This window comes from Jatropha curcas, chromosome 5, assembly GCF_041381405.1.
Source record: "Jatropha curcas cultivar XTBG-Jc1 chromosome 5, XTBG_Jcur_1.0, whole genome shotgun sequence".
In the NCBI taxonomy this organism is placed as follows: domain Eukaryota; kingdom Viridiplantae; phylum Streptophyta; class Magnoliopsida; order Malpighiales; family Euphorbiaceae; genus Jatropha; species Jatropha curcas.
Window position 1 is genome coordinate 27,234,293 of NC_143155.1, and position 27,824 is coordinate 27,262,116.

The following is a 27,824-nucleotide window of genomic DNA, read 5'->3' on the forward strand; positions in this document are numbered from 1 at the left end:
GCCCATTGAATAGTTGCTGAACTCAGCTCATTAAGACCTAAACTTCTTTCAAAGAGAAATTTGCAGACTCTAATGCCAGAGTAACACAGAAGAAGCAGCAGCCATGACGGAGCAGCAAGAGTGTGAATGGCGACTTCGCAGCGGGCCATATCTTGGAGAAATCTCCGCTCTTTGTTTCCTTCGTTTACCTTCTCACTTCTCTTCTCTCCCTTATCTCCTTGCTGGTACGCTTCTTATTTCATAGTAATTGTATCTCAAATTGTCTCCGAGATTCTTATTTGCTAACACAAATTTGAGAATCTATTTAGATGCCAGAGCATAATCTCCAAATGTCTGTTTTCTTATTTTAAACAGGGACGGGTTCGCAAATGCTGCTATATGATTTAGAAGCGGTTAAGATAATAGGGTCGTTTCAAGTGTTTCAAGGAATTCGTGTGCATGGAATTACTTGTGGGTTCATTGATTACTCAAAAGGATCGTCTTCTACAAGAATCACTTTTAAAGTTGTCGTCTTTGGCGAAAAGAGAGTGAAGCTGTTTAACTTGCATATTGAAACGGCATTAAAGTTTCAAAATCAACCAGAAGTTTTTGCAGATTTAGCTTTAATTCATTCCTTGCCTAAGTTTAGCCATTGGGTCTTGGATGTTTCCTTTTTGAAGGTAAAACTTCTTTTTTTTTTTTTTTTTTTTTTTTTTTCACTTCAACATTTTTTTTTAAAGTTCACTTCTAAGTATTTTTGTTTGTTAATTTGTTTCTTTAATTGACACTAGAATGGTGCAACCTCTAAACACGAGGAGGGAAGGCACAGCATTGCCATTGGATGTAGTGATAATTCGGTCAGGATATGGGATATTTCAGAATCGAGTATGATTCTTGAAGTTCAATCTCCAGGTGATATTTTGCGTTAAGGACCTTATGCATATTGTTTTATGCTTTTTTTGTTGAACTCTAAAATGTTTCATTATTTTGTAAAATTATGTAGAAAGGTGCCTTTTGTATTCCATGCGGCTGTGTGGTAATAATGTGGAATCTTTACGAATCGCCTCTGGTACAATATACAATGAGGTGGTAATCTTTCCTTGTAATATAAATAAGCTTGATTTTTTGTTAAATTGGAGTTGCAATGGTGGCTCCAATTGAATTATCCAGTTACATATTGTTTTGACTTGGGCTAGGACAGATCATTATTTGGAAACTAGTTCCTCAACAAGATGCTCTGCCTTTGACAAGTACCATGGAAGATAGCATGCATTTAAACAATTCAAACTCAGACTCTTTCAATCTTTATTACTGGCAACATAAAGCGGCCCATATAAGTAGACTTATTGGACATGAAGGTTCAATATTTCGCATAATATGGTCCGCTGATGGATCCAAACTGGTTTCAGTCTCTGATGATCGCAGGTGAAGAAATTTACTAACTCTTACTATCCTTTTTGTTTTTCTGGAGTAATTGAATGCAACTATACAGTTCCCTCATTGGAACAGTGCTCGTATCTGGGCAGTTAATGCTGAACAAGAAGATTCCAATGACCAAGAAAAGGAGACTGCTTGCTCTGTGTTATTCGGTCATAATGCTAGGGTTTGGGACTGCTGTATATCTGATTCTGTAAGTTTGATGGAATCTTGGTATGCCTATTGCTTACATGATAGTCTTTCTAGTTTTAAACGAATAGAAACTGATCTCTGGTCTAGAATCCTCGTACAGCGGTTTTATTAGAGGGGATTCATGGTTGGGAATTTTTTGTGTAATTAAGTTATTTAAATGTGCTGGAATTTTTTCAATTAATTTTTTTTTCTGTGAATTATTGTCAACACTTACATTATCATAGTTAGTATTAACGAAGCTGCCTTGCTAGAATGTGTCCAGAATTTTTTTGACCTTGCACAAGGGATGATAATTGCTCTTAAATTTGCAAAGTGTCAATCCTTGAGAATGGATGTCCGATAATAGATTATTAATTGGCATAATCAGTTCACCGTTAAATCAATAACACATGTGCAAATAATAAGTGATGCTATCATCTATCTGTAGTTTAGTTTCAGTTGGTAGGATTTTTCTTTCTTTGTATTTAATTTGGTTTCATCAGTAGAAATTATCTTGTTTCAAATTGATTCCAAGTAGAGATCCAAATATTAGAGAAGTAGGCTGTCAATTTTGAACAAGTGGCATTTCATTGGAACAGAGGCGTGATAGAGTTATATATGATATTCGTGTATGCATGTTCAAATAACTGAATTTCCTCTTGTCATTTTTAACTAATTCTTGTCCAAGTGCTTGTTCCATGGTTATGGTGGTTCAAGCATAATAGTCTGAATTTGACAGACTTAATAGCAAAGCCATCTAGTAGCAATGGGCTGAAAGGATTATAATACACTAACATTATTCATTTTGCACACATTTAAATCAATTCTTTTCTTCCAATGATTTACCATCTTTCTTTCTTCTCCTCGTCCTCCTTTCTATGAATGTGAGCTATTGAATTTGGAGATGACTCTTCCATTTTTATTTTTTTGGCAGTTAATTGTCACTGCTGGTGAGGATTGTACATGCCGTGTGTGGGGATTTGATGGTAAACAGCTTAAGATGATCAAGGAACATATGTAAGTTGCATTTAGGTTTTCTCATCTTTCTTAGAATTCAGCTTTCTTTCAGATTCTATGGCATAAAATTTATCGAGTTATCTAGAGCTATTATTAGTTCTTTATTATGAAATGAAACTTTTGGGCATGGGCTTCATGGCATAATAATCTCTGCAAGAATTTTAGTTCAAAATATAGTATGTCTTCATTAATCTCTCCAAGAAATAATTTTCTCTTCACTATTTTTTCTCCGCAAGGCATTTAACTGATATGTGTTGACCCAAGGTATAGAACACTGTCTGTTGTTTCTCATGGGTTACGTGGATTTTTTTTTTTGTTTTATTATGTTCTTAAAATACACAGCGTGGGAGCGGGAAAAAAAACCCTAAATTATTTGGATTCAAAAATATTCCCCATTGTGCTTTCTTTTGTTTGTAGCATGGTATCTCCTACTTGAAGTTTTACGTTGCTTGTAGTGTATCACAGGTACAGTATGACTGCCAAAGCGCATGGCGGTCTAGGCATCCATGATTAATACTTACCTGGCTGACCATGTCTACGCTCACCTTATATCTCAAAATATATTGTAATTCAATTTCTAAACGACCAGTTGTGACTTGATAATATACAGAGGGCGAGGTGTATGGAGATGTTTGTATGATCCAAACTCTTCGCTTCTCATTACTGCTGGATTTGATTCTGCAATCAAAGTGCATCAACTGCCTGCTGCTTTTCCACATAGCTTGGAAGGACAAAGTCAACCAGAACAGTTCATTGACAGAACAGAGATATTTACTAGTCGACTCCCAAATTCATCTGAACATATTGGTCTCATGGACAGGTAAGTTCTGTTAAAATTAAAACTTCTGTGAGGAAGCCTAGTTAAGTTCCTGATGGGCAAGATAAAACTTAAATTTCTTGTCAGCAAAACACCCATTTAATGGTGAATGTGATGTCTCTATCTGATTGATGGTAATGAGAATCTTCCAAGATAATTGGATTTTAGCGATCACACCTTTTTAGGGTGATGCTTGATGCGCGGAACTTGTGCACCCATCTATTAATAGTTACTGGGCCATCTCATGTTGTTGGCCTTATGAGAGCGGCCCAAAAATTGGTTAAGTTGTCATTTAAATATTTGGATGCTGATAGGAACTCCAATGGGGGAGGTGTTGGGACATCTCTGATGATGACAAACCCAACCACATTTGGTTTACTCCGCCTCATCCATCTCCATTCCTTGACATCTCTTTTGTTCTGTTGCCGTTTTCATCATTTCTCATCGTCTTGCCTAACGTGACAAAGCCTATCTTGGCTATTTTTGTTGCAGTAAAAGTGAATATGTACGATGCTTGCATTTCACATCTGAAGATGCCCTTTACGTTGCCACAAACAATGGTTATCTGTATCATGCTAAATTGTTTGAGACAGAGAATGTGAAATGGACTAAACTTATCCAGGTCAATGAAAAGGTACCAATCATTTGTATGGATTTGCTGACTAAAAGCTTTCCCAAGCATTCCCTTGGTATTGATAACTGGGTTGCTTTGGGAGATGGTAAAGGAAACGCGACAGTCGCCAGAGTTACGGGTGATGTTAGTACTCCTATCATGGACTTCACTTTTACTTGGTCAGCTGGAAAAGAGAGACAACTATTGGGGACCTATTGGTCTAAGGCATTGGGATATAGGTAATTGGCCATCATTTATGCTTTCATAATGTCAATAGTTTTGTTATCTCTTCGGTATCTTTCCTTCGGTATATAAAGGTACATGCCGAGATTTTAGTTTCATTTCTCTTTTATGGTTTTTGAAACTATCAACAACAGACATCGCTTTTTCTCCTCCTCCTTTTTTAGCTAATAGCCTGGAAGCTCTATTGGTTTTTTAGTGTTTCAATTGATTTCTCTATAATGGATATACTGGTAGTGATAAGCTGTTGGTCATATGCTATATCAGCAATATGTTTCATGCCATTCTTCAGTGCTGCTAGAAAAGCCTGGGCATTGTTAGCTGAGGGATAACATAGTTTTACCTTTATTATTCTAATCGAAAAGATGAGTTAAAGAGCACTATTTTCTGATGTGTAGGTTCATTTTTACTGCTGATCCTAGAGGAGTTTTGAAGCTGTGGAAGTTACAGGATCCTTTGCTCCCTATCTCTCACACTTCTGCAAGAACTTTTGATGTGTCCCTTATAGCAGAATTCACATCATGTTTTGGAACTAGGATAATGTGCTTAGACGCATTTCCTGAAGATGAGGTATCTCTATCTCTCTCTCGTGTTTTATCTGTGAATTATTGTCAAATTTGAAGTGTATGAAGATGAAATATGAATTGTTAAAAATTTTGCTATAAAGTTTTGTTATGTACAAGAATATAAGGTATAATCTCTTGATTATGTGAAATCCAATGTGTAATTTCATCTGACTTTTGAGCTCAAAGTGAATCCTGAATATTGATATTGGATCTCATCATGCTTGAATTTTTTGCAGGTTCTGGTTTGTGGGGATCTCCGTGGTAATCTGGTTCTATTTCCTTTGTTAAAGAGCTTGTTGCTGGAAACACCTGCTGCACCAGGAATAAAAATATCTCCACTTAGTTACTTTAAAGGGGCTCATGGGATATCAAGTATAACCAGCATTTCTGTATCTAAATTAAGCTCCTGTGGAATTGAATTATGCTCGGTATGATCAAATCTCTGGTATGAATATGTAATAATACTCCAAATATTCTTTGGGAATGATCCATTATCATAAGTATATGGAAGAGAGCAAAAGATAACCATGAGGGTACTAGCCGAACATTTTTGTGTCAAAGGTTAAAAAAACTTGTGATGTGGTCATCCAATAGGATCAGGAGTTTTCTTTGGTTTGCAGCATCATAGCAAAAGCTTATAAAATATTGGCATGCCAGTAGCACACCGGTGACAGAAAATTGCATTTGATCATGCATTCTAGCATGTTTTGATGTTTTCTTGTGTGGAAAAACATTTGCAACGGCTTTCTTCTGTTAAATTTTTAATTATTTTGGTCCTTTTTTCAGACTGGAGCTGATGGTTGTGTATGCTCTTTTGAATTTGACCAAGATCAACGAAGCTTAGAGTTTATAGGAATGAAACAAGTGAAAGGATTGAGTTTGATTAAGTCTGTCTCTGTCGATAACAACTCCCCTCATGGTTTAGCAAACTGTGGCTATGCAATTGGTTTTACATCAACAGATTTCATAATCTGGAACTTAACAACCGAGGCAAAGGTAATCATTGTCTCTTTGACTTTGTCATCCTCCTTGACTGCAGTAATATAAATGTTGCATGGGATATTTCCTTGATGCTTAAACTTGGAGCAGGTCTTGCAAATTTCCTGCGGTGGATGGCGACGTCCTCATTCTTATTATCTTGGCAATATACCAGAGATGGACACTTGTTTTGCATATGTCAAGGTACTCTTTCTTTCTTCTTCTTCTTTTTTTTTTTTTTTTTTGAACAAAACTCCATGGTAAAACTTCAGAAGAAATTGTAAATACCATGATGTTGGTTACCATTATTTTTGGCTTGCATGTCTCGAGGTTAGAACTGTTATGTAGTTTGTTAATTCATGCAGGTACTCGACATTAATGAGGTGAAGTATATATGTATCTCAGTAGGTGTAGCCCAAGTCATAATTGTGATCTAAGCTTGACTTGGAGAGCACCTATTTACAATTAATAATTTTCCTTTTAGGCATTCTGGTACGAGAAAACTAAAATAAACATTCCTTTTCTCAAATATTTTGGTAGGGTACATGAATTCAAATTTTGGCCATGTCCACTGTTGTATGTAAAGGAAACTGGGTAGCAGCTGTAACCAATGATCACTTGCTATTGCTACACTTAAAATAAATAAATAAAGGAAGAAATAACAAAATCCATTAAGGAATAGGTGTTCAAGAAGTTGTAAAATTTGAGATATTTAATTGACTAGTCAGTGTAAATACGTTAATAATACTATGATTTTTACATTATTTACTAAAATGAGATTGTCAATTAAAGATAAGATTAAAGATTGAACCCTTTCTCTGATAGAGTCTAGGAGGGCGTTGACACAGTGTGTGTCGATTAAAGATTTTGTGTGGTAAGAGTTCTGATGATCAATTTATTCATGGCAAAGGATGGGGGTTTTCTTGTCTGCAGGTATAGGGGAAGAAACCGGCATGCATCTTATTCTAAATCACATGCAACTTGCAAGCAAATATAAGTTTAGAATCATCTGATGACATTGGTTTACTTGTTTGTTTTTTTCCCACATTTTTGGCAGAATCTTCTCTTAAATTTTAAAACTCCTTCCATACAATGAGAGTAGGACATCTTAAGACATTATAGAAACCAGCATTTGTTAATGACGTTTTCATCAGTTGAAGGAGATATACCTTTTATCAATTCTACATGCTAATATTGTTACGCAATTTAAATAGTGGTTGCCACCATATCTTGTTTTCTGCTTTCTCTTTTATTTTATTTTTCTTAAGGTTTTGTGTTTCATCTGTCCTGATTAATCTATGATGTTGTGATAAATTTCTGTTGCATAATTTTTTTTTCCTTTTCCAGAAATTTTGTTATAGCTTAATATTTTGATACTGCAGTCTTGCTCAATATTCTTTCTTTTTATTGAAGGATGAGATGATATATATTCATCGACAACGGGTACCGGAACGTGAGAGGAGAATATTTCCCCAGAATTTGCACATCCAGTTCCATGGGAGAGAGATGCATTCCTTATGTTTTGTATCTGAAAATGCACGAATTCAAGTAAATGGGAAGAATGCTCTTTTTGACAAATCTAGCTGGATTGCTACTGGGTGTGAAGATGGAACTGTGAGGTTGACTAGGTATATGATAATTAGTAGCCATTTATATGGAGAAGTAATTAATTTTCTTTCGACATTACCAGTTACATTTTTGCTTGATAACTCATGATAGTGAGCAAAGAGCTGTATTATCTTTTATGCATATCTGGATTTTTGGAGTATTTATGTGAATACTCTATTTTTCACCACTTTCATCCTCCATTCCTGCTCATCTTTTCTTCTGACGGCTACTTTTCACCTTATTTAATTATGTTTTTCACAAGATGTTTAGCAGTTGGTTTGATCACTTTACATGGGCAACTGATTTTGCAATGGGTAATGGGTGCAGGTACACTCCAAGAGTTGAGAGCTGGTCTACGTCGAAATTGCTTGGGGAGCATGTTGGTGGATCAGCAGTGAGATCAATATGCTTTGTGTCTAAGATGCACATAATTCCTTCAGATGTGACCAACTTGTTTGACTGGAGCAATCAAAAAAATGCTTTAACTGAGGACAGGGATAATCCGTTTTTACTACTCTCTGTTGGTGCAAAGCGGGTTCTAACTTCTTGGTTGCTGAGAGATAGAGAGCTAGATGAGAACGGAAACCCATTTGTGGAACAAGAACAAAACAAAAACGGAAATGAGGTACCGTGTATGGGTGCATCCTCTTCAATGTCATTCAAGTGGCTTTCCACTGACATGCCTACCAAAAATTCTAGTACTCAGAGAAGAACAAAAAATTTTGCGAAAATAGGAGGAATGACTGAAAACGTTGCTAGAATGGAATCAGATGGCAAATCTAGATCTCTTTTACAAGAACAAGGGGAGGTAGCATCAAAAGTTTGCCTTGATGATAAAGATGAAGATGACTGGAGATATCTGGCTGTCACTGCTTTTCTTGTGAAGTGTACTGGCTCCAGGTGAGATGGGAGGGAGTACTTATATCGTCTTGTCATGATTTTTGTCTTGCATTGATTCATCTAATCTAACTTCAATAAAAATACCTCTATTTGTCTCTCTTTCAGGTTAACTGTCTGTTTTATTGTTGTGGCCTGTTCAGATGCTACCCTAGCATTGCGAGCTCTTGTCTTACCTCATCGGTTATGGTACTCTTATGAGAACTACTATTAATGTAATGCATTTGAAGAAATTTTTAGTTAAGTCATTCAGTAATTGGAATTTGCTCTGTATCCTTTTTAACTTGTTACAGGTTTGATGTTGCTGTATTGGTTCCTCTATCATCACCAGTTTTGGCATTGCAGCATGTTATCTTTCCTGAGCACCTGCCTTCTGGAGGTTTGATTATTTGACTTCTAAATGGCTTTTCAAACTTACCAGTTACATTGTGTGACCACAAAATTTGAATATTTTGATTCCATTTAAACTGCCTTTCCTGGAGTTAATTCCTATTTTGCCCCTGATTGACAGGAGACACTTGGATTGGAAATGTGTACATTGTGATAAGTGGGGCAACTGATGGAAGTATTGCCCTTTGGGATCTAACTGACAGTATTGAATCTTTTATGAGGCTGTTGTCAACCCTTGACGAACAAAAGCTCATAAGTAGTCAGACACGGCCACGCACAGGAAGAGGAAGTCAGGGTGGTCGATGGTGGAGATCATTAAGCAGCAAACCTAAGAAAAAATTACCTGTTGGTTCAGTTGCTCCTAGAGTTGAAGACAGGACTAACTGCAATTCGGTTGACCATGCTATGAGTGAAGCATCAACAAGTGATCCTTTAGGCTGTACAACATTTTGTGCTCAAGTTATGCCTGATAAACCTCTTGAGCCAGAAATGAAAACTGTTAATTCTACGCCTGAGATATGTGAAATACAGCCTTTGCATGTTCTCAGTAGTATTCACCAATCTGGTGTCAATTGTCTTCATGTTTCAGACATACGGGACCCTTGCAGTTGCGACTCTAATTTCTTTTTCAGTGTAATAAGTGGAGGCGATGATCAATCCCTTCACTGTCTCAAATTTGATTTGTCAATTTGCAGGGATTCTGAGATCATCACACCAGAGGTCATAAATTTATTCGGCAGACCAGAGAGTATAAAGAATTCTATTCATTTAAGTCAATGTCAGGACAAGAAGTACAGAATCAGATTCTTGTATCACGATAGAATCTCCTCAGCTCATAGTTCTGCCATAAAAGGTGAAATAATAATCGTTCCTTTTTAAGTTTTGTCGTAGTTCCATTAATATGCTTGTATCTTGTGCCCAATAAATCTCCCATTATCCCATCTGAGACCATTGCAGGCACCAGTTTTTATACTGCATTTCAGCTAAGAACTGTGCCTCTTCCTTCCCCATTTTGCCACTTCTTATCTCTTTGAACAAAGTAATGGTTGACTGCTAAAATCGCATATGAAAGACTAGGTTCTAAAATATTTCTTGCAATATATAATCAAATCATATTTAGATTGCTATCTTTTCCATTTTTTTGTATTTTGGTGGACTTGCTTATATTTGTAAAGGCATTGAAACCCTGAGGGATGAATTTAACCAAGTTGTATTGTGGAGAAATTCATGAAAGCATATTTTATGGTTACTGACAGATTGGAAGTTGTTTTATCTCATGAAGGTGTTTGGACAGATGGTACATGGGTATTTTCTACTGGGCTTGATCAGCGTATCAGATGCTGGGCTGTTAAGGATCACTGTAAATTGATTGAGAAAACTCACTTAATCATTAGTGTCCCTGAGCCAGAAGCATTATGTGCCAGAGCCTGTGAGAGGTGAGTGTAGAATCTCAACTTCTCAAATACACCTTTCATCCATGGTAGTTCACAAGCATTTCACAGTTAAAAAACAACATGAGTTTTATACTTAAAACTTTCCTGTCTCTCTTATGCAGAAACCGATACGAAATTGCAGTGGCTGGAAGGGGGATGCAGATGGTCGAGTTTGTGGCATCCTAGTCATGGATGATAGAAGACATGGTAGTGGCAATTTTGTCCTAAGCAAGTCAAACAATTCGACATTGAAGTTAGTTACCTCATATCATATGCAACTAGTGCATATTAATCTTAGAGATGTTACTTGTTACTGACGAATTGACACCCTATGATCTGTGAGGAATGGGGCGTCCAAAATTACATATTTGTTCGAGTAGTTATCAGATTTAGAATTCTTTTTGTACTATTACAATTATGCAGAGATTTTGTTTTTACCCGCGGCCGGTGGAATTCTGATGGAGAAGCAACACACAATTGCATCAAACCCTAATTGGATTTGATGGTTGAAATTCTTTTGAGACTGTAGTGAACTCTCTTACTTTGTGGGTTCGTAATAGAATTGTAATTTAGGAAACAACATTTTATATACTATAGATGCACCGTTCTTGGCATAATATGATCATGTGTTGCATATAAAAAAAGTATCAGCATTTAATTCACAATAATTTATCCTATATTACTTTGTTTTATTAATTATTAATTATTTTTTAGAAAAAATTAATATTTTTTAGAAAAATTTAGTATTTTTTACAATCATTTTATTTATTGTTTTTTGAAAATAATAAATTTCTATTAAATATTATTTTAAAAATTTGGTGAAATACTTATATATATATATATATATATATTAAAGTAAAAAAATAATATATTCACTTCAAAAATTGAAAAAAAAAAAAAACGTGTGTGCATTATATATCATGACATATAAAAATAATGACATCCTTAATAATCATTTTATAAGTTGAAGGTAATTAAGTTTTGTCGAAAAGATTTTCTCCAATAGGGTTCCATTGATAAAGTCTGAAGAGTGCTATTAAATTATTGAAAAATAGTCACATTTGTTTGAATACATAATGTGATGACCACTGCACTCCTCAACCGAAGCCACCATATAACACAATTGGCAACGAGACACAAACTTTCACACATCATCATTATCTTTTCTTATTTACATCTGCAAATGGGTCCATACTTTTCAGCCCATTGCATCACCAATCAAAAGAGGGCTTTTCATTTTGAATTGTGGACTTTTTTTCATTTTCTTATTCTCTAACGCTGGGCAAAATTAATTAAAAAAAACTAATATTTAGTAATTCAATTTCTAATAATCAATATATATATATATATATATATTTAAAATAACAAAGATAGCTAAAACATTAAATATTGTTAGCCCACCTAATGGAAATATTAAATACTATCTTAAAAAATATCATCAGAGATGATTTAAATATAAATTCTGTTTTAATGAGACTTTAACTTCTTAAATTTGTTAATTAAAGGTTTTCCCCTTTTTAATATCTAAATGAAACTATTCATATGTAAGTTGAATTTTTATTATCGGACTAGCAGCATTTCATTAGTCTTTAGTTCCCCACGACCGCCCAAAAATAACAAACGTGATTTTTTATGTTATAACAGGTGGACCATGGATCCTGAGTGAAGGTTGACAGAGATAAGTGTCTATGTCACAGACAAGTCATCGTACCAACCCTTTGTGACAGGCACGTGCCGGTTCGCCCAACCTTTTGGGAATTCCATATATGATAATGCAACACTGCAACGCTTCTTTAATCTTTTTGTGGGTGGTAACCGCACTTTGCTTTCTCCCTAACAAATCCCAACTGCCCCATTTCCCTAGTTGTTGCCACGTCATTTCGCGGCTGATTAAAAACTCTTATCGGCTTAGCTTTAGCCGGCTTGGTTATAATCTTTTTTATTATTTGTTTAAGAAAGTAATTAAAAATCAAAACCGTTTGGTTGGTGGCCAAACTTGATAATTCCTTGATACTTCATAGTTCATGGGGAGGTCTTCACTCTTCACGCGTCCGATTTTGACTCGCAACTTTTTTGTAAGTGGTGTTGTTGAAGACTTAATCAACCACCATTTCAAATTCTTAATATTTTTTTAAAGGATTTCAAATTCTTAATATTATTCAGCATACTACTTATCTTTAAAAAATAAAGAGAGAGGAGAATCAAATGGAGACATATATTTATATCTAAACAGTCATTAACTTGATATTAAATCGTTGTGTCCTCGAATGAACTATATCTCTAAAATTAACTATTAAAATCATAAAATTTAAATTTATGAAATTTCATAAATGAAAAGACTAATCAAATCATACCCGATAATGATATATTCCCATGAAATAGGGTATCGAGTTGAGATATGATACTCTTAACATTTTTTTTTTTTTTTTTAAGTTTGGCTACCCTTAAACCTTTTATGAAAATTCCAAGGGGCTTGAAATAAGGTCAATTTGGTGGAATGTGAACCTGAATTAGCACTGTTTTTATGATTTGCTTGCCAACCACCTGTTTTCTCTAGGAAGTAGGTTGGAGAAAGCAACAACAATGTTCCATTCACAATCACTAAAAGATTATCAAGTGATGGTGCTCTAAAAACTATTGAGCGGACACTGACCACTATGTTGTCGTCGGGCTTAAAATACCGAAAACACCCATGGCAGTGTCCATGTATCAATTACGAAGCAATGCTAGCAACAACGACACTTTCTACTTGCAATGTGGTGCCCCGCTTGTTCCATATTCAGCCAAAATATGTATCATCTTTTTAACCTATATTATTAGTGTAAAATACATTTGAGTGTAATTTAATGCTTTTTACCCTTCTATTTTTGAAAAATTATTACGTATAATATGATATTAATATTAAATAATATATACGATGAATATAGTAATACATACATATTATATATATCCGTCTTTTCTAATTATAAATATCTTTCACTAAGATTTACATGGATTTTCTAGTCATGAATACTAATAAATTTTTTAATAGTCATACTTAATTATTTATTATTTTTAAAGGACTATAAATAAAATGATCACACAAAAACTATTAATTTGAGTAAAAATAATTTTAATTTTTTAAGAATCATAAATTTTGATTAAAAATTAATTGATAATTATACTTATAAGAATAGTATAATTTAAATATGATATAAGTAATAAATTAGCTCATAGCTTATTAAAATTTTTAAAAAAAGCATATGATATTATTTTAAAACTATTAGCTGATGAGAGTTTTTTCAACAACAAGCCGTTGATTAAAATCTATACTAATTCTCAGCTTAATGAAACGTTGAACCAAAACAGAATACTCAAGCCACGTCCAATGCTGCGCGTGGAATTAACCACGCGTCTCAAAACGTAAGCTAATGTCAACAAACCAAGCCAATGAATCAAGCCGTCATCTAGTCTCAAGCCATCCACCGATGAGGGTTGGTGCATGACCGGTTAATCCCGGTACTTTCCATAAATAAAAAATTCTTACCTAAAAAAATTATCAGCCATATTATACTTTTCAAATCCTCCCAATGTCTCAATCTCACCAACTCCAATCATATTGAACGCCTCCGAATCTGACATCCAACGGCTAAATTTGGTCCTAAAAATCTAAAATCAATCAACAGCGCAGATTCCCAATAAATTTAAAAGAATCTCAACCGCCCCGTCCGGTCACCAGTTGATAGGCCGTTTGGCCTATAAATATCGGGCTTTAAAAGGGAAAGAGTCACCGCTTATTTTGGGGTCTGGTTAGAGAGACACACAAAGGCCTAGATCTGTACGCTGACTCTAGACGAAGGTACATTTCCCTAGCCATCTTGTAAAGGATTCCCATCGATTTCATGCTATTTTCCCCTTTTTCTCATAGATTTGTTGCTTATATATAACTTGAAAATGAATGTTGCTGTTTTAAAAGAACTTTTGTTTTGTTATTCGCGTTTTTTGTTGCTTTAATGAGTAAGTTCGCTCAAATGCTCACAGATCTGGTTGTTTATAGGCCTTTCAGATGTCATTTTTATGAGTACTCTAATATCGGCTTCAGTAACTTTCGGAGCTTTTAGCTTCTTGTTTTGAGAGATTTGGAGATCTAAGCTTTTTTGTAGCTTTTGTAGTGCTTGTTTTGACATAAATGTCGAACTCTCTTTATATATGTTAATGTCATTATCATTTGTTTCGAATTTAACCTTCAATGCTATTGGGAGTTCTATTTTGGTGTCTTAAAGCTTGAATTTGTCTGTATTTTCTTTACATTTCTCAGTTAAACAAGGCAGATCTGATTCTATATTTTCTGATTTATATATCTATGGTTACTTCTGCGGAGATTGACCTACGTTTTGTCATGTTTGCATACTAAATGAAATATATTTTAGAATTGCCGTATATAATCCTCTCCATTGCGTCAGTTTGGCATAGATCCAGTAGTTCTTTATGTTTTCATGTCTCAGTTAATTTTTGTGTTCTGTGGCATACAGCTAGAAATGAATACTTTCCTCTGTGTCGGTAATGGTTTCCTGCTATTTATTAATGATGATTAAGGAATGATACGAGGGCAAGATGGGAAAATAAAAAATTGTTACAAGCCCTGAAATTCATCAAAAGTCATGAGATGCTTCCAGCCTTTCACCATGCCCACTTTTGCTTGTACAGTTAATATTTTTATGATGCTGCTTGGGTGCGCTGCAGCATATTGTTGAGTTTAGTCTTGGGAGATTTATTCGAGGAATGCTATTTCCGCAGCATGGATGGCTATGTTCATGCCGTGTAGTTCACTTTTTTTGTTTTATTTAATTAACTAATTAGGGATAAGGCCACTCACACAGTGCAAATAGCAATATCAAATCTATTATTGGGTTCTATATCTTTTATGACTTATTATTATTCTAGTTGTAAAAGGAATCTATTAGCTTTTCTGCTATCTGTGATTCTGTAATTGGTCTCTGGAGTATAGACTTTCAAGATATCATGAAGCGAATATCTTTTCCTCCTATATGCAAATTGTTCTCATACAGTTGGAAGAAAAGTTACTCAGTCTTTAGAATATGCTTGCTTTTGTTGTACATGCTATATTCTTGTGCCTCAAAACAAGCTTAGATTTCACGGGATTGCTTTTCATCACTCTATTAATGTTGGCTTTTGTCTTTTTTATGCAGCTAAAGGAAATGGAGACCTTTCTATTCACCTCTGAGTCCGTGAACGAGGGACACCCCGACAAACTCTGTGACCAGATCTCTGATGCGGTATTAGATGCCTGCCTTGAGCAAGATCCTGACAGCAAGGTTGCCTGTGAAACATGCACCAAGACCAACATGGTCATGGTCTTTGGAGAGATTACCACCAAAGCCAAGGTAGACTATGAGAAGATAGTTCGTCAGACATGCCGTGGAATTGGATTTATTTCCGATGATGTTGGTCTTGATGCTGACAAATGCAAGGTCCTTGTTAACATTGAGCAACAGAGCCCTGATATTGCTCAGGGTGTCCATGGCCACTTCACCAAGCGCCCAGAAGAGATTGGTGCTGGTGATCAGGGACATATGTTTGGTTATGCCACTGATGAGACCCCTGAGTATATGCCTTTGAGCCATGTCCTTGCAACCAAGCTCGGGGCAAAGCTAACTGAGGTTAGGAAGAACGGCACCTGCCCATGGCTAAGGCCTGATGGCAAGACTCAGGTTACTGTTGAGTACTACAATGACAATGGTGCCATGGTCCCAGTCCGCGTACACACTGTCCTCATCTCCACCCAACATGATGAGACTGTAACAAACGATGAAATTGCTGCTGACCTCAAGGAGCACGTCATCAAGCCGGTCATCCCTGAGAAGTACCTTGATGAGAAGACCATCTTCCACCTCAACCCATCAGGGCGTTTTGTCATTGGTGGTCCTCACGGTGATGCAGGACTCACTGGACGCAAGATCATTATTGATACCTATGGTGGATGGGGAGCCCATGGTGGCGGTGCTTTCTCAGGAAAGGACCCAACCAAGGTGGACAGGAGTGGTGCTTATATTGTCAGGCAGGCTGCCAAGAGCATTGTAGCAAATGGTCTTGCCCGCAGGTGCATTGTGCAGGTCTCCTACGCCATTGGTGTGCCTGAGCCTTTGTCTGTCTTTGTGGACAGTTATGGAACTGGAAAGATTCCTGACAAGGAGATCCTCAAGATTGTGAAGGAGAACTTCGACTTCAGACCCGGAATGATGACCATCAACCTAGATCTCAAGAGGGGTGGCAACAGGTTCTTGAAGACAGCTGCATATGGTCACTTTGGAAGGGACGACCCAGATTTCACCTGGGAGGTTGTCAAGCCCCTCAAGTGGGAGAAGCCTCAAGCTTAGAGTGATTTATTCTATATCCTACTGCTGCTTGCTTGGCTGGTAGTGAATAATTTGGCTTGTGTCTCGCTGCTGCACTATAATCTCAAACAGAAGATGTCCTATTCAATTTTATTTTTTACTTTTTACTTTTTATTTTTTATTTTATTTTTGTTATTACCAGTGTCTGTGCTATGAATACAACTGTACCAGAATTTTGCTTGAATTGATGGCGCTGGAAGTAATGAGCGGCTGCCTTGCAGCAGGGCAGCAGCAAAATGTATTAACGTGTTCTTTTGGCAAAAAAAAAAAAAAAAATTATTTGTTGCACTTAACTTCTGTCCAATATCTGTGAGTTTCAAATTGTTTGATACCAAGCTTGCCTCTTGTTTTGCAAATTACTCTTGCTTTATGTTGTCTGGTACAAACAACTTATGGCCCTAATTTGTTTCTTTGGGCATTTTAGAAGATTTTAGAAGTATATGCATGTGATCTGTTTTCTTAATTCAATAAAACATATTTTCTTTATTAACCTCATGAAATTTGCTATTACTGATCCTTGCATTTTTTTTTTTTCTACAAATGTCGGGAAGAAGAGTCAATATTGAGAAAGCATTGTCGTTTGCAAAATGGGACAAGTTATTTTCTCGTTATGCATAAGAGTGGGACATCATAAACAAAACAAAGATTAAAAAAAAAAAAAAAAAGCCTCTGATATGGTTAACTTTTCAGCAGCAGATCGATCATCATCTCATCATCTCTGCTCGTTTCAAGCTCTCTTTATCACAGTGGATAAATACAGGTACCAAAAGCTGCAATTGACAATCACCATATCATATACCAATTAGAATAAGAAATTACTAACGTTTGAACACGAAGAAACTTACAAGGGTCCTGAGTAACAGTGACACCAGTGCCATTAAAATGACAATTCCAAGGATGCTTTCCTGCTGCCTTATAGAAGAGATTCATTGCATAAGAGGCATGTGAAATGAATGTGTTTGGAAGGAAACAACTTCCACCTAGTTGAATTGGCCCGCAGTCCACTCCATTTTGTGCACAGCTAAAATCAATATTGCGGAAAAGCTTTGCCTCTTCTGTTGATGGCTTAGCAATGCACCACGTTCCCTGACCGCCACTCGCTGCCTGCCTGTGGTACTGCTGGTCTCTTCCATGGGTTCTCGACTCTGCATAATTAAGATTAGACACTAAATACAAAATGCAAAATGCCTACAAATTAATTAATGGCCGTACCTATACAAAGAGGACAAGAAAGAAGCAACATAAAGGTAGCCAGAGAAATAAAAGCCAATGGATGCTTTGAATGAGCCATTCTCTTTTTTTCTGTCAAAAAAAACCCAAGTAAATATGATTCAGAGAGAGATGTTGAGGATATGTGAACACTGTGAAGGTATCTATATATAGAGAGAGAATGAGAATATGTAATATGTAAAATGTCAAGAAAGCCCTTGTGAGCGAGAATTCAATATGTAAAAAAAAAAGCGCAGCAGCTTTAGAAAAAGGTTAAAGAATTATAAAGGTAAAAAAAAATGTGGGACTAAGCTAGGGTGGAAAGGAAAGGAGGTTGCATTGGGGCAAAAAAAGTTTCAGGCATAAAGACGAAACGGTAACAGACTGCATTTGCTGTGTGCATTTTGTCGTTCGTTCAGTTTCTCAGTTCTGACTTAAAAGCTGCGTTTTAGTGTGATCCTTCACAACAAAAAATTCATTTCTGTTGTGTGAAGCACCTACTACCTGTTTCATGAATTAAAAGCATTCATTCATGTAGATCCGTACCTAACCCACTGTTCTCGAGGATAGATTCGCACCACTATTGATCGTGCTCTTTGATTTTTTTTTTTTTTTCTATCATATACTACTCCTTTATTTGCAGCCCAATGGAACAGCTGCCTCGATTGGGCCGGAGTCAATTGGAAACGACTTAGCTGCTACTTCTCAGTCTCTGGTTTTAAGTAGCTTGTGTTTGGTTTTATTACAATTACTAAAATAAGAGTACATTAATCAGATAGAAAGTCCAAAGTTTAGTTCAAAATGAGGGTAATATTTTTTTACACTTTGTTATAATAATATAACATTTTATTTGGTCGAAAAGTATATATAAAATAAGTAGATAAGCGAGATATCTTACTCATGACTTTTAATTTAGATTAAATAAATTTTTTACTTACAATAATTTTTACTCATTATTTTCAAAGAAAAAAAATGGTTACTAAATTATAATTAGATTAATACGAATATCTCTATCTCTAAAAACTTACTACAAATTCTTTAAATTACTATTAATATTTTGGTCTGTTTTGTCTAAAATAGAAGTTCATAATATCACAAGTTAAAACTTTATAATTCGCCTATAATTTAGAAATCAATTTCTCAATTAATTTGACAGTAAAAAGAGACCATTTTAAATAAAAATACCAATATATTATAAAAAGTCTCTAGAGCTGCCGTTGAACCGCTTCAAACTTATATTTTTTTGGAGTAAGAGTTAACATTGGAAATCTTCCTTTTTGGAGTAAGAGTTAACATTGGAAATCTTCCTTCCCAACATAAAATCTATTTAATGATGATGAACGCTTCCAAATGCTATCCTTTCGAGTTTTTAGACTCCCCTAAGTATTTATAAAATCATAATTAGAAAACCCATAAATAATTTTTGAAATAAAAATCCTCATATATTAATTTAGCTATAGATTAGAGACTAATTTAAAATTTTCCTTTATTTTCTACTCAAAAGTAGATATAATTAACACTTATATTTTATTCTCAATTTCCTTACTTCCATTGTAGCCTTTAGCAGCTTTTACAGTCATCTCATCCGACATAAAATCAACTCCCTAAATTTGAGATTTCGACTTTATGGAAAACGAAAAAAAACTCCTTTTTCCTTGAATTGAAGGATCACAATCACAATGAAAACATCATTAGGTACTTTTTGTAAAGCTATCTATGAAGCTGCAACAGTTGTAATGAAATTGATGCAGGAAAGGAAATAGACTGCACTACGAATAAAATACATGGTAGACATTACCAAAGTCTGAAAAGTGAACTTACCTATATCATTATAGCACTTCATGTTTCAAAAACCCTTCAAGTTACCTGATACGGATTAGAGATAATAAAGTGCAATGATCTCATAATGCTCTCTCATTAATAAATCACCGCTGAAAAACAAACTAAACAGTTGATAAATATGTCAATAACATTACTGAATCTGACGCTTGTCTAAAGCACCGGTACATTTGATTCTCAACTTTACAGTCTATAAATGCACACAACCTATCATAAGCCATCAGGTTGGGAGGACCTCAGCTTGTTCCGTAGCCCAACAATTCCCACCTGAACGGGCGGAAGACATACACAACTTCAGGAGAGCTCTTGAATAGAAGAGCTACACAGACACAAACCGCAGCAATGGCCACCATTGAGAGCATTGCCGGTCGGTACAACAATGACCTGCCAGCTGTTACATAATCCAGCTTTTGATGGCAAAGCTTGCATGACCGCTGAATGGGTCTTATTGCCGTTTGTCCAATCTCAAAGCTGGTGGACACCCCTTCATTTTGCTTCTGGTTTATGCTGCAGTCGGGTAGAGTCCCAGGAATGTCAAGCACCACATGCCCCACAGCTGGTTTCTTGTTAATCTTCTTTTGTACCAAGTGGATATATGAGTAGTGGCCACGCAAGCGAGCATAATCTTCTGGTGTGAAGCCTGTGCTGTCACGGGCGTTTTTCCATGCTTCAATTCCTACCTGAATTAAGCAGAAGCACCAAGAATGATTTAAGGACCACAACCACATTAGATTCAATTTTCAAACGGTGTAGTCAAACATGTTTAGCATAAGTTCCCTAACACTATATACAGCAAATGTAACCATGAACACTGTGGTTTTAATTGAAGAGAAGCATCAAATTAGAAGTGCAGCAATGAATCTTTAGATTAGAACAAATACCAAATTCAGAGAAGTTTTTCCTAACATTTTCATAAACAAAAATAAATGATAAGAGAGATTTACCATTCCAGTATCATCAGTTAATGCATCCAATACATCTTCAGAACCATCTTTACCAGCTGCAATGTGAAGAGGCGTCAAACCTGCAGGTCCAGCAACATCCGGTCTGAACAGAAAGTTCTCACTGCTTCCGCCAATAAGCAAATTGTTTACAGCTCCTGATTTCTCAGGGACATATCTTAAAAGGAGCTCCACCAGAGACCTAGAATTCTTCCGCACAGCTCGGTGAAGAAGGCCCATTTCTGATAATGCAACATTTAGAGATGAATGCTCTCCTATACCAATAACACCATTGAATAGTAAGTTCAACAGTTTTTTCACTACAGCACACCATTCATGGTCCACGGAGAACTCCATAAGCCACTTGAACCGTTTCAAAGGGAAGAGGTCAGTGTAAGGATCCAAGTCAGCCAATCTATATTTTAATTGGCTTCTGTGGAGAAGCCAACCTATTTCATGAATGAAATCCATGGCTTGATTCTTGGCTTCCATTTTTCCAATTCCATTAACATCAGCATTTGTTTCAGTGAAATCCAACACATTCTCAAGCATACGGATCTCTGAGCAAAAATCTTCCTCTGCAACTATGAAAGGAAAGAAGGTACTGCTGAAACCTTGATCTTCAATCTGGATAAAGCAAAATTTACACTAAGCTCGCAGAAATGCATGTTCAAAAAGTATCAATATTCAATGGAACAACATCCAGAACAGTAAACATCTGTGTCTTCAATAAAATAATAACAGAATCTAGTTAGAAAGAGAATTACTCCAAAGTAAGCCAAACACAGTCAGCAACTAAGACATGTTGGGATATATACGTATGTGCACAAGCAAGTTGGGAATAGAGTTACTTTCAAGCGAATCAAACACAGTCAGCAACAGAAAATGATGGGATATACACACATCCATGTGCACATAATTTAAAATAAACTAGACAATGGCAAGAAGATAAAAGACAAAACCAAAGCATGTTAAATTCAACTTCCCACAGTTGCTGAAAAAGGAGTGTAGTAATGGGAAACAACAACCAGAAAAGGTCAGAAGCAGTTTTTTCTGCATCTTCTTTCGTACACTAGTTCTATAGCAAAATGCATGACTGCCTAATACGAGAGCCAGCTGCTAATGTGTCTTCACTCTTCTATGATCCTCTTACTGATTAGTTCTAAATAAACACAATGAAGTCTAGATTTAACCAAAAAAAAGACAGCAGAGGAATGTCTAAGATATTAAAAATTATCCCAGGAATGTGAGAATATAATTCAAACCACCCAAATAACAAGGAAATTTATTTTGCCAGAAAGTAAATGATGATCACAAAGATATAGCTATAGCTTGGCTCTACTATCATGTGAAGAGGAAAACAGTTTAATCGAAAAATAAGGAAGTTATTCTCAAGCTAACTCACAACATTACATCTGAAGGTCGCACTTTAATCCCCTACCCACATAATCCCATCTCAATGCACACACAAGAGTGTAAGTCCATAAATTCAACATATTACACCAAAACCATGGGTGAGTAGTATTACTTAAGAAAATACCAGAAGTTATACATCTGAACAACAAATTACCCATGTTAAAAAAATAAAGACAAAAAACAAGGATTTCTGATAAGAGTAGTAGTAAAAGTACCTCAATGAATCCTCTCCCAGATACTGTAGGAATAGAACAAGAAAAGTTAACGCATTGGAGCTCATCATATCCTTTGAAGTTATCAACACTGTCAATTAGTTCTTGATTATTCTCTTGAAACATATACTTCCCTTCTACTGCACATAGTAGTCTGACAAAATGAAAGACAAGGATATCACGATTTTTAGTAGAATGAGGAAATAGTAGAAAAGCAAAGTCAGGACATCCAAAATTTTGCTAGCGGCTTTATATGGGAACCAAAGGCAACAGCTACCTTGTGGTAGGCCGAGACAAGTTGATGCCTTTAATCACAAATTCAGCTCTTTCGGATGCAGATATTGCAATTGGCTTGACACTTAAAATTCTACTATAGCTGCTACTTCTGAGAGGTAAGGATGTATCTACAACAACCTGACCTGCAATACCAAAAATTTAAGACAAAATTTTTACTATCAAATAGATTATACTATGCATTCAATTACTTTAAAAACCAAAGGCAACATACCATTGTAAACAAATGCTATTTGATGCTGCACCCTAATATAAACCCATCCAGTTCTCCAGAAAGCATCATCCGATACATCCAGAAGCCTACTCAAACTGGAGCTAAGATTACAGCAAAGCTACAAAACAAGGTATTCAAAATGTAAGGCCAAAAAACCTGCCTTGGATATTTCAAAAAAAGAAAAATCATAAGAATGTAAACAAAACTTACTTCCTCCCATTTGGTCTCAGCCTGACGAAAAAAAAAGAAAAATCATAAGAATGTAAACAAAACTTACTTCCTCCCATTTGGTCTCAGCCTGACGAAGATAAATGGTCAGAATGACACAACCAGGCCGAATGTAACTCTCAATGTCAGTGGGGCTATGAGACAGCCAGTCCAGAATCTGAAAATTTCAACAATTTACATAATTACACATTTGAGATGAAGGAAATACCAAACGACTACAGTAAGACATTGAATTTTAAGTACCTGGGCTCGCAGGACAAGAGGAAAATCATTTGGTTCTTTGCCAAAAAGTTTGAAAATAATCCGATCTGTACGACTCTGGAACAGTCCATCACTAAAATATTAAACATGTGAACACAAAAGGCCAAAATTGCTTCAAATGTAAAAGAGGTCAACAATTTGCCTTTAATATGACTATTGAACCTTGTCTGAACTTTCACTTAATAAAAAAAAGGATGAATCCTCCAAAAGAGAAATGAAACATTATAGACTCAATCTAATAGATCTAAATGCCGCCTTCTCAAAATAAATCAAATTTTAGGACAATCTAACAAATCTAGTATATACCATCTTCCCAATATAAAAATAATATTAACATTTTAGAGGGACCTAAGAAATCTACCAAGAAATTCTTCCAGCACATCTATTCATTTCAAAAAGGCAAATGATATACATTTTGATAAAAAATATACCTGTGCATCTCCATTAGAACTAGAAGGTGACTGAGCAGATGCTGAATCTGAATTACCACTTGTCTGTGGCGGACTTGATTGATGTGAATCTTGTTGTACCCATGAAGGGCAATCAAGAGAGCTAGTCCCCATGTTTGTAGGGACAGGCGATCTCTCTATATCTTCAGCACCATCATCTGAGTCGATATATATGTCATTCAAGTCAAAATTGTTCATCTTGACCTGCCCTCCAGTGATGTCTCGAACTTCTGAAAATGCCGGATAGTTGTTTGGAATGCTAGGTTTTATAGAAGAAGAGGTTTGTATAGTTGCACCGTTAGCACCATGCACATGTCCAACTTGCTGCAGCATCCCGAAAAAATGTACTGTAAGATATTGTTAAAGGCCTCGAAAGCACTCTAGCAATAGAATGCAATGTTGAGAATACCTCTGAATTTCCAAATGAAGTGCCATCATTCAGCACATCCCGAGATTCTTGAAAAAGCCCAGATATGTTTCTTCCCCCATGGTCAATAGTATGGCTTGCAAGGCTCCTTAACAGATGAGATAACAGATCCTGGTCTGTCACTTGGTCTGACCTATTAGCTGCAACTCGTGAAAGTCAGCATTACTCTACCAAATATATGCCAGTCATAGAAACAAGATACTACTATGATCACAGGGTTGCGCAGTAATCAAGAGAATATCAAGATGAACAACAGAATATCTTCATACATAAAATTAAAGCCTGTAATTTTACTGCAGAAGTATGGAATTACTCACAGTGCATGTTTGAAAGTATCCTTAGGAGACTTATCAATAGATAACTGCTAGTCTGTTCATCGTTCAATGAAGTCCCATTAGCAACAGCATCGGGATTTGTTTTCCTCCTCCTTTTATTATGGCCAGCCAACCGTCTGCGACAACTTCTCTTCCCTTCATCAAACTCTTGAAGAACATGAAACCTGCCAAAGACTTGACAAAATATGACCTAAAAGAAATAATTTTTCACAAGAAAATTAACGAAAGTTTAATGTTACATGATAAGAGTAGCAACTATAAGCCTTAGTGAACACACAAGGGAAGCCAGGCAATTTTTAAGTAGCCAGAACCTATGATAAAATATAAGCGAAAACTAAATCTAACAGATTCCCTTCCTAATTTAGCACTGCCATCGCATTAATAGCATGATTAGTGTGTCAAAAATTAAAACCAAGTGTATCTTTATCATGGTAGTAAGTAACCACTTACGGAACGAATAATCAATGCAATTCAAAGCAACTAGCAAATGAATGCATACCTACTACACTGCTGACAAAAACGCTGCATAACGTTTCCCACAAGGGCTTTACTGGCCTTGGAATGCATTTCACAAACCTTGTGCCTCCTATGATAATCCTTGGCATTGCTCAGATCAGTACCACAGTCCTCCACCTGACAAACAGCACGGCTCATGCTACCACCAACCAACTTGGTCTTTTTTCCACTATTTCCCTCCCAATTTCCCATCTCCCTTTCACTAACTGGATAACCATGTCCACCAAGCTTCAAGCTAAGGCTACCCACTTCTTCACCATGCAAATTATCATCTTCAATGACAATAACCCTTCTCCTTTTCTCCAACTCCCTCTTTCCTTTCTCAATTCCCAGATTCACCTCGTCAGAACAGGAGGATGAACTATTGGATGAATTCCCATTCACTGAAATTCCTGTAGCGAGAGGGATAAATTGCCTATCCATGCCACCAGATGGCACTGGATTCAAAGGGTTAGCTATGAAAAGGTCACCATCCCATTTCCAGTCATTCAAGTCCCACTCTAAACTTCTCTTCCCCACTGCCCGTAAATTCGTGGCACCTGTACTGTAGAAATGATGAGCCTGAGCTTCACCTCCAAATCTAGCCTCCATAGATCAAACCCAGAGAGCCAAAAGATCCAAATTTGCAAACTGAATCGAGTGAATTGTAATACCAATAAAACCTAGTTCCCCTAAAAGATCAGAACTTCAATAAACCCCAGAAAAATAGTAATTCAAAGATTCAGCTAATCAGCTTCACTTCTTCCCCAAAAGTCCAGAAACAGTACTGCCACACACCCATGATTCCAATTAAGAGCAACCCACATACCCAGTACACCTCCTCAATCAGCTACCTCTCCCAGACACCGTCCAAAATCTACTATACAAAAACTAAAAAAAGCATTAAACCCATGTTCAAGCTCTTAACTGCAGACAGCTAAATTAACCGTACACAATCTAAAGAGAAATAACAACAACAACAACAAAAAAATAATAAAAAAGACAATAGACGATTAACTTTTTCAGCAACCTATTAAATACCCCGTCTGACCAGAATCCAGATCGGCTTCCTGCCGGAAAGCACACGGCAGCGAGGACAAGTGGGCGAAATGTTCTGACGGTGGTGATGATGTTGATGATGATGTGAAGATGTTATTTTTGTCTGGGCAATGCAATAAATGTGGTATTGTATGGTATGGTACACAAAAATAATGTAATGTAATCAACAATCTTTAGGGAGTACAATTTTTTTTTTTTTTTAACCTTTGAGAGAGAGAGAGAGAGAGAGTACAGTAGACCCAACACACAAATGGTGGGTCCGTTTCGCACACCGCGTGTCTATCTCGCACTCACGATAATATAAAAAGATGCTTTGCTTTTCTTTTATTTTCTTTTTCCTTTGTTTTTTTTTCCACTGTAACTCGTAAGAGATGTACTACTACTTTCTTTCATTAAGGTGATTATTATCCGGTGCTTCGCGTATTTTGATGGGTCCTTGCTATTTACTAATATTAATGGCGTTGTCGTGACGAGGAATGGATTCCCTACAACTGAGATTACAAAAAACAAGAACACACTCTATTCCACGAATCATAAGTAGATTTCGTCGTGTCTCAATAGACGATTTTTGTGTTTACTTGTTATTTTTACTGTCGCAATTGTAATAAATATTTTTTTATTTTGAATATTTTCACTTTCAAATAAATTAAAAATTTGAGATTAAACTTATATAAAAAGAAAATTTTTATTTTTAAAATTATATATATATATATATATATATATAATAAAATAATTTAAAATTTTTTCTGAAACCGTGTTGAGAATTTTAAAAATAATAAAGATACACTTTTGGCCACATCTTGTTCCTTTTAATAAAATTATTATGTCCTCTCTTAAAAAAAACAAATATTATTATTAGTTAATTTGAGGATATTCATTAAAGATTATTTTTTTTTTTTTTTGGCCAGGAAAGTTGTACTTTGCATTTTAATAAGAGTGAAATACGATTTAGTTTTTCAAATATTTATTTTAAATTTTAATTATATATTATGTAGATTTTATTTCTACTGCATTACTTAATTTTTTTGCTAAATTGGTTACTGTGCGCATAAAATTAATCTTTTATAATATCTGATGGCAAAAAAAAAAAAAAAAAAAAAAAAAAACAAGGTAAAAAGTCTTAAATAAAACCTACTTAAATTTTGTATTTTATGAATTTCACCTTAAATTTATTTTTCTATCTCATTTATACCTTCAGATCTTGCATTGGGTAAATACTACTTTTCTTTTTATTGGAATGAAACAGTGATTATTATTATTATTATTAAAGTACAAAGGTAAAAATCAACTAACAAAATTATCTAACAACATAAATATAATTTAAATAATCAGTCTGAAATATAACTAAAAGACCAAATTAGGTCGGTTTAATTTGGTTTGATTTGGCTTTTTTCTGTTAAAACTGTTACTTGCTCAACTGCTCACCTTACCAAACACGACGGGTGGTAGATTCAGTGCACCGGGGCTCCAGAACAGGTTCCGCTAATCAATCACCTCAGTGTTCTTGTCTTTGACCCCTTTCTTAATTAGTCAAACTCAACGACTCCACGTGGATACCATTAGTGAGCATTGGGCCGAATCTTACCCGGATCCAATAGTTCAATGAAACGTGCGTCGGGCACAGGAAACTTTACCAATTGAAAAAAAAAGAAAAGTTTGAATACATCTTAAGATTTTATTATATTATTATTTGTTAATTAATATATATAATATTTTTTATTATTAAATATAGAATTAGTTTTATGGATAAAAAATTTTTCAATTCATTGTTTTTTGGAAAATATAAAATTAAAAACTTTAATTATCCTACTTAATTCTTTTTTTCTCTTTAACATTATAAATAAGCTAACTATGTCTTAAAAAAAAAAAAAGTAAAGGCGACCTATGAAAAATTAATTTTGACA

The 27,824-nt window shown here is 35.5% G+C and overlaps 4 protein-coding genes across 8 annotated transcripts; 2 read left to right on the forward strand and 2 right to left on the reverse strand.

Moving 5' to 3' along the window:
* Positions 1 to 89: 89 nt before the first annotated feature.
* Positions 90 to 10,763, forward strand: LOC105642679 (Transducin family protein / WD-40 repeat family protein). Of its 5 annotated transcripts, none has more exons than XR_002285428.2 (20): positions 90 to 224; positions 355 to 659; positions 771 to 891; positions 983 to 1,065; positions 1,181 to 1,404; positions 1,489 to 1,609; positions 2,522 to 2,604; positions 3,215 to 3,424; positions 3,914 to 4,273; positions 4,673 to 4,844; positions 5,077 to 5,268; positions 5,627 to 5,836; positions 5,930 to 6,022; positions 7,232 to 7,446; positions 7,754 to 8,326; positions 8,432 to 8,512; positions 8,617 to 8,702; positions 8,835 to 9,566; positions 9,970 to 10,149; positions 10,269 to 10,763. XR_002285428.2 is itself a non-coding variant. In XM_012227583.3 (20 exons), exons 1-20 carry the CDS (start codon positions 104 to 106, stop codon positions 10,330 to 10,332), a joined length of 4,200 nt encoding a protein of 1,399 aa, XP_012082973.1. In that variant the 5' UTR covers positions 90 to 103; the 3' UTR covers positions 10,333 to 10,763. The 5 variants fall into 5 exon arrangements, 2 of the variants coding, with proteins under 2 accessions (XP_012082973.1, XP_012082975.1); XR_016320758.1 differs by lacking the exon at positions 10,269 to 10,763 and having other exon boundaries at positions 8,835 to 9,320; positions 9,409 to 9,566; positions 9,996 to 10,134; XR_005178550.2 differs by lacking the exon at positions 10,269 to 10,763 and having other exon boundaries at positions 8,835 to 9,320; positions 9,409 to 9,566; positions 9,970 to 10,107.
* A 3,062-nt stretch (positions 10,764 to 13,825) lies between these two features.
* On the forward strand, positions 13,826 to 16,834 carry SAM-2 (S-adenosylmethionine synthetase 2). The gene is made up of 2 exons (XM_012227587.4): positions 13,826 to 13,984; positions 15,336 to 16,834. The coding sequence occupies exon 2, from the start codon at positions 15,345 to 15,347 to the stop codon at positions 16,521 to 16,523; it is 1,179 nt and encodes a 392-aa protein (XP_012082977.1). The 5' UTR covers positions 13,826 to 13,984; positions 15,336 to 15,344; the 3' UTR covers positions 16,524 to 16,834.
* Positions 16,835 to 17,114: 280 nt separating this feature from the next.
* On the reverse strand, positions 17,115 to 18,149 carry LOC105642682 (major pollen allergen Ole e 10). The gene is made up of 3 exons (XM_012227588.4): positions 17,754 to 18,149; positions 17,387 to 17,686; positions 17,115 to 17,311 (listed from the first exon to the last, which is right to left on the reverse strand). The coding sequence occupies exons 1-3, from the start codon at positions 17,830 to 17,832 to the stop codon at positions 17,283 to 17,285; spliced, it is 408 nt and encodes a 135-aa protein (XP_012082978.1). The 5' UTR covers positions 17,833 to 18,149; the 3' UTR covers positions 17,115 to 17,282.
* A 1,487-nt stretch (positions 18,150 to 19,636) lies between these two features.
* SPL1 (squamosa promoter binding protein-like 1) lies at positions 19,637 to 26,082 on the reverse strand. The gene is made up of 11 exons (XM_089720910.1): positions 24,866 to 26,082; positions 24,349 to 24,530; positions 24,014 to 24,171; positions 23,587 to 23,928; positions 23,138 to 23,212; positions 22,944 to 23,051; positions 22,667 to 22,784; positions 22,436 to 22,577; positions 22,162 to 22,312; positions 20,534 to 21,157; positions 19,637 to 20,269 (listed from the first exon to the last, which is right to left on the reverse strand). The coding sequence occupies exons 1-11, from the start codon at positions 25,471 to 25,473 to the stop codon at positions 19,826 to 19,828; spliced, it is 2,952 nt and encodes a 983-aa protein (XP_089577036.1). The 5' UTR covers positions 25,474 to 26,082; the 3' UTR covers positions 19,637 to 19,825.
* Between the last annotated feature and the right edge of the window lie 1,742 nt (positions 26,083 to 27,824).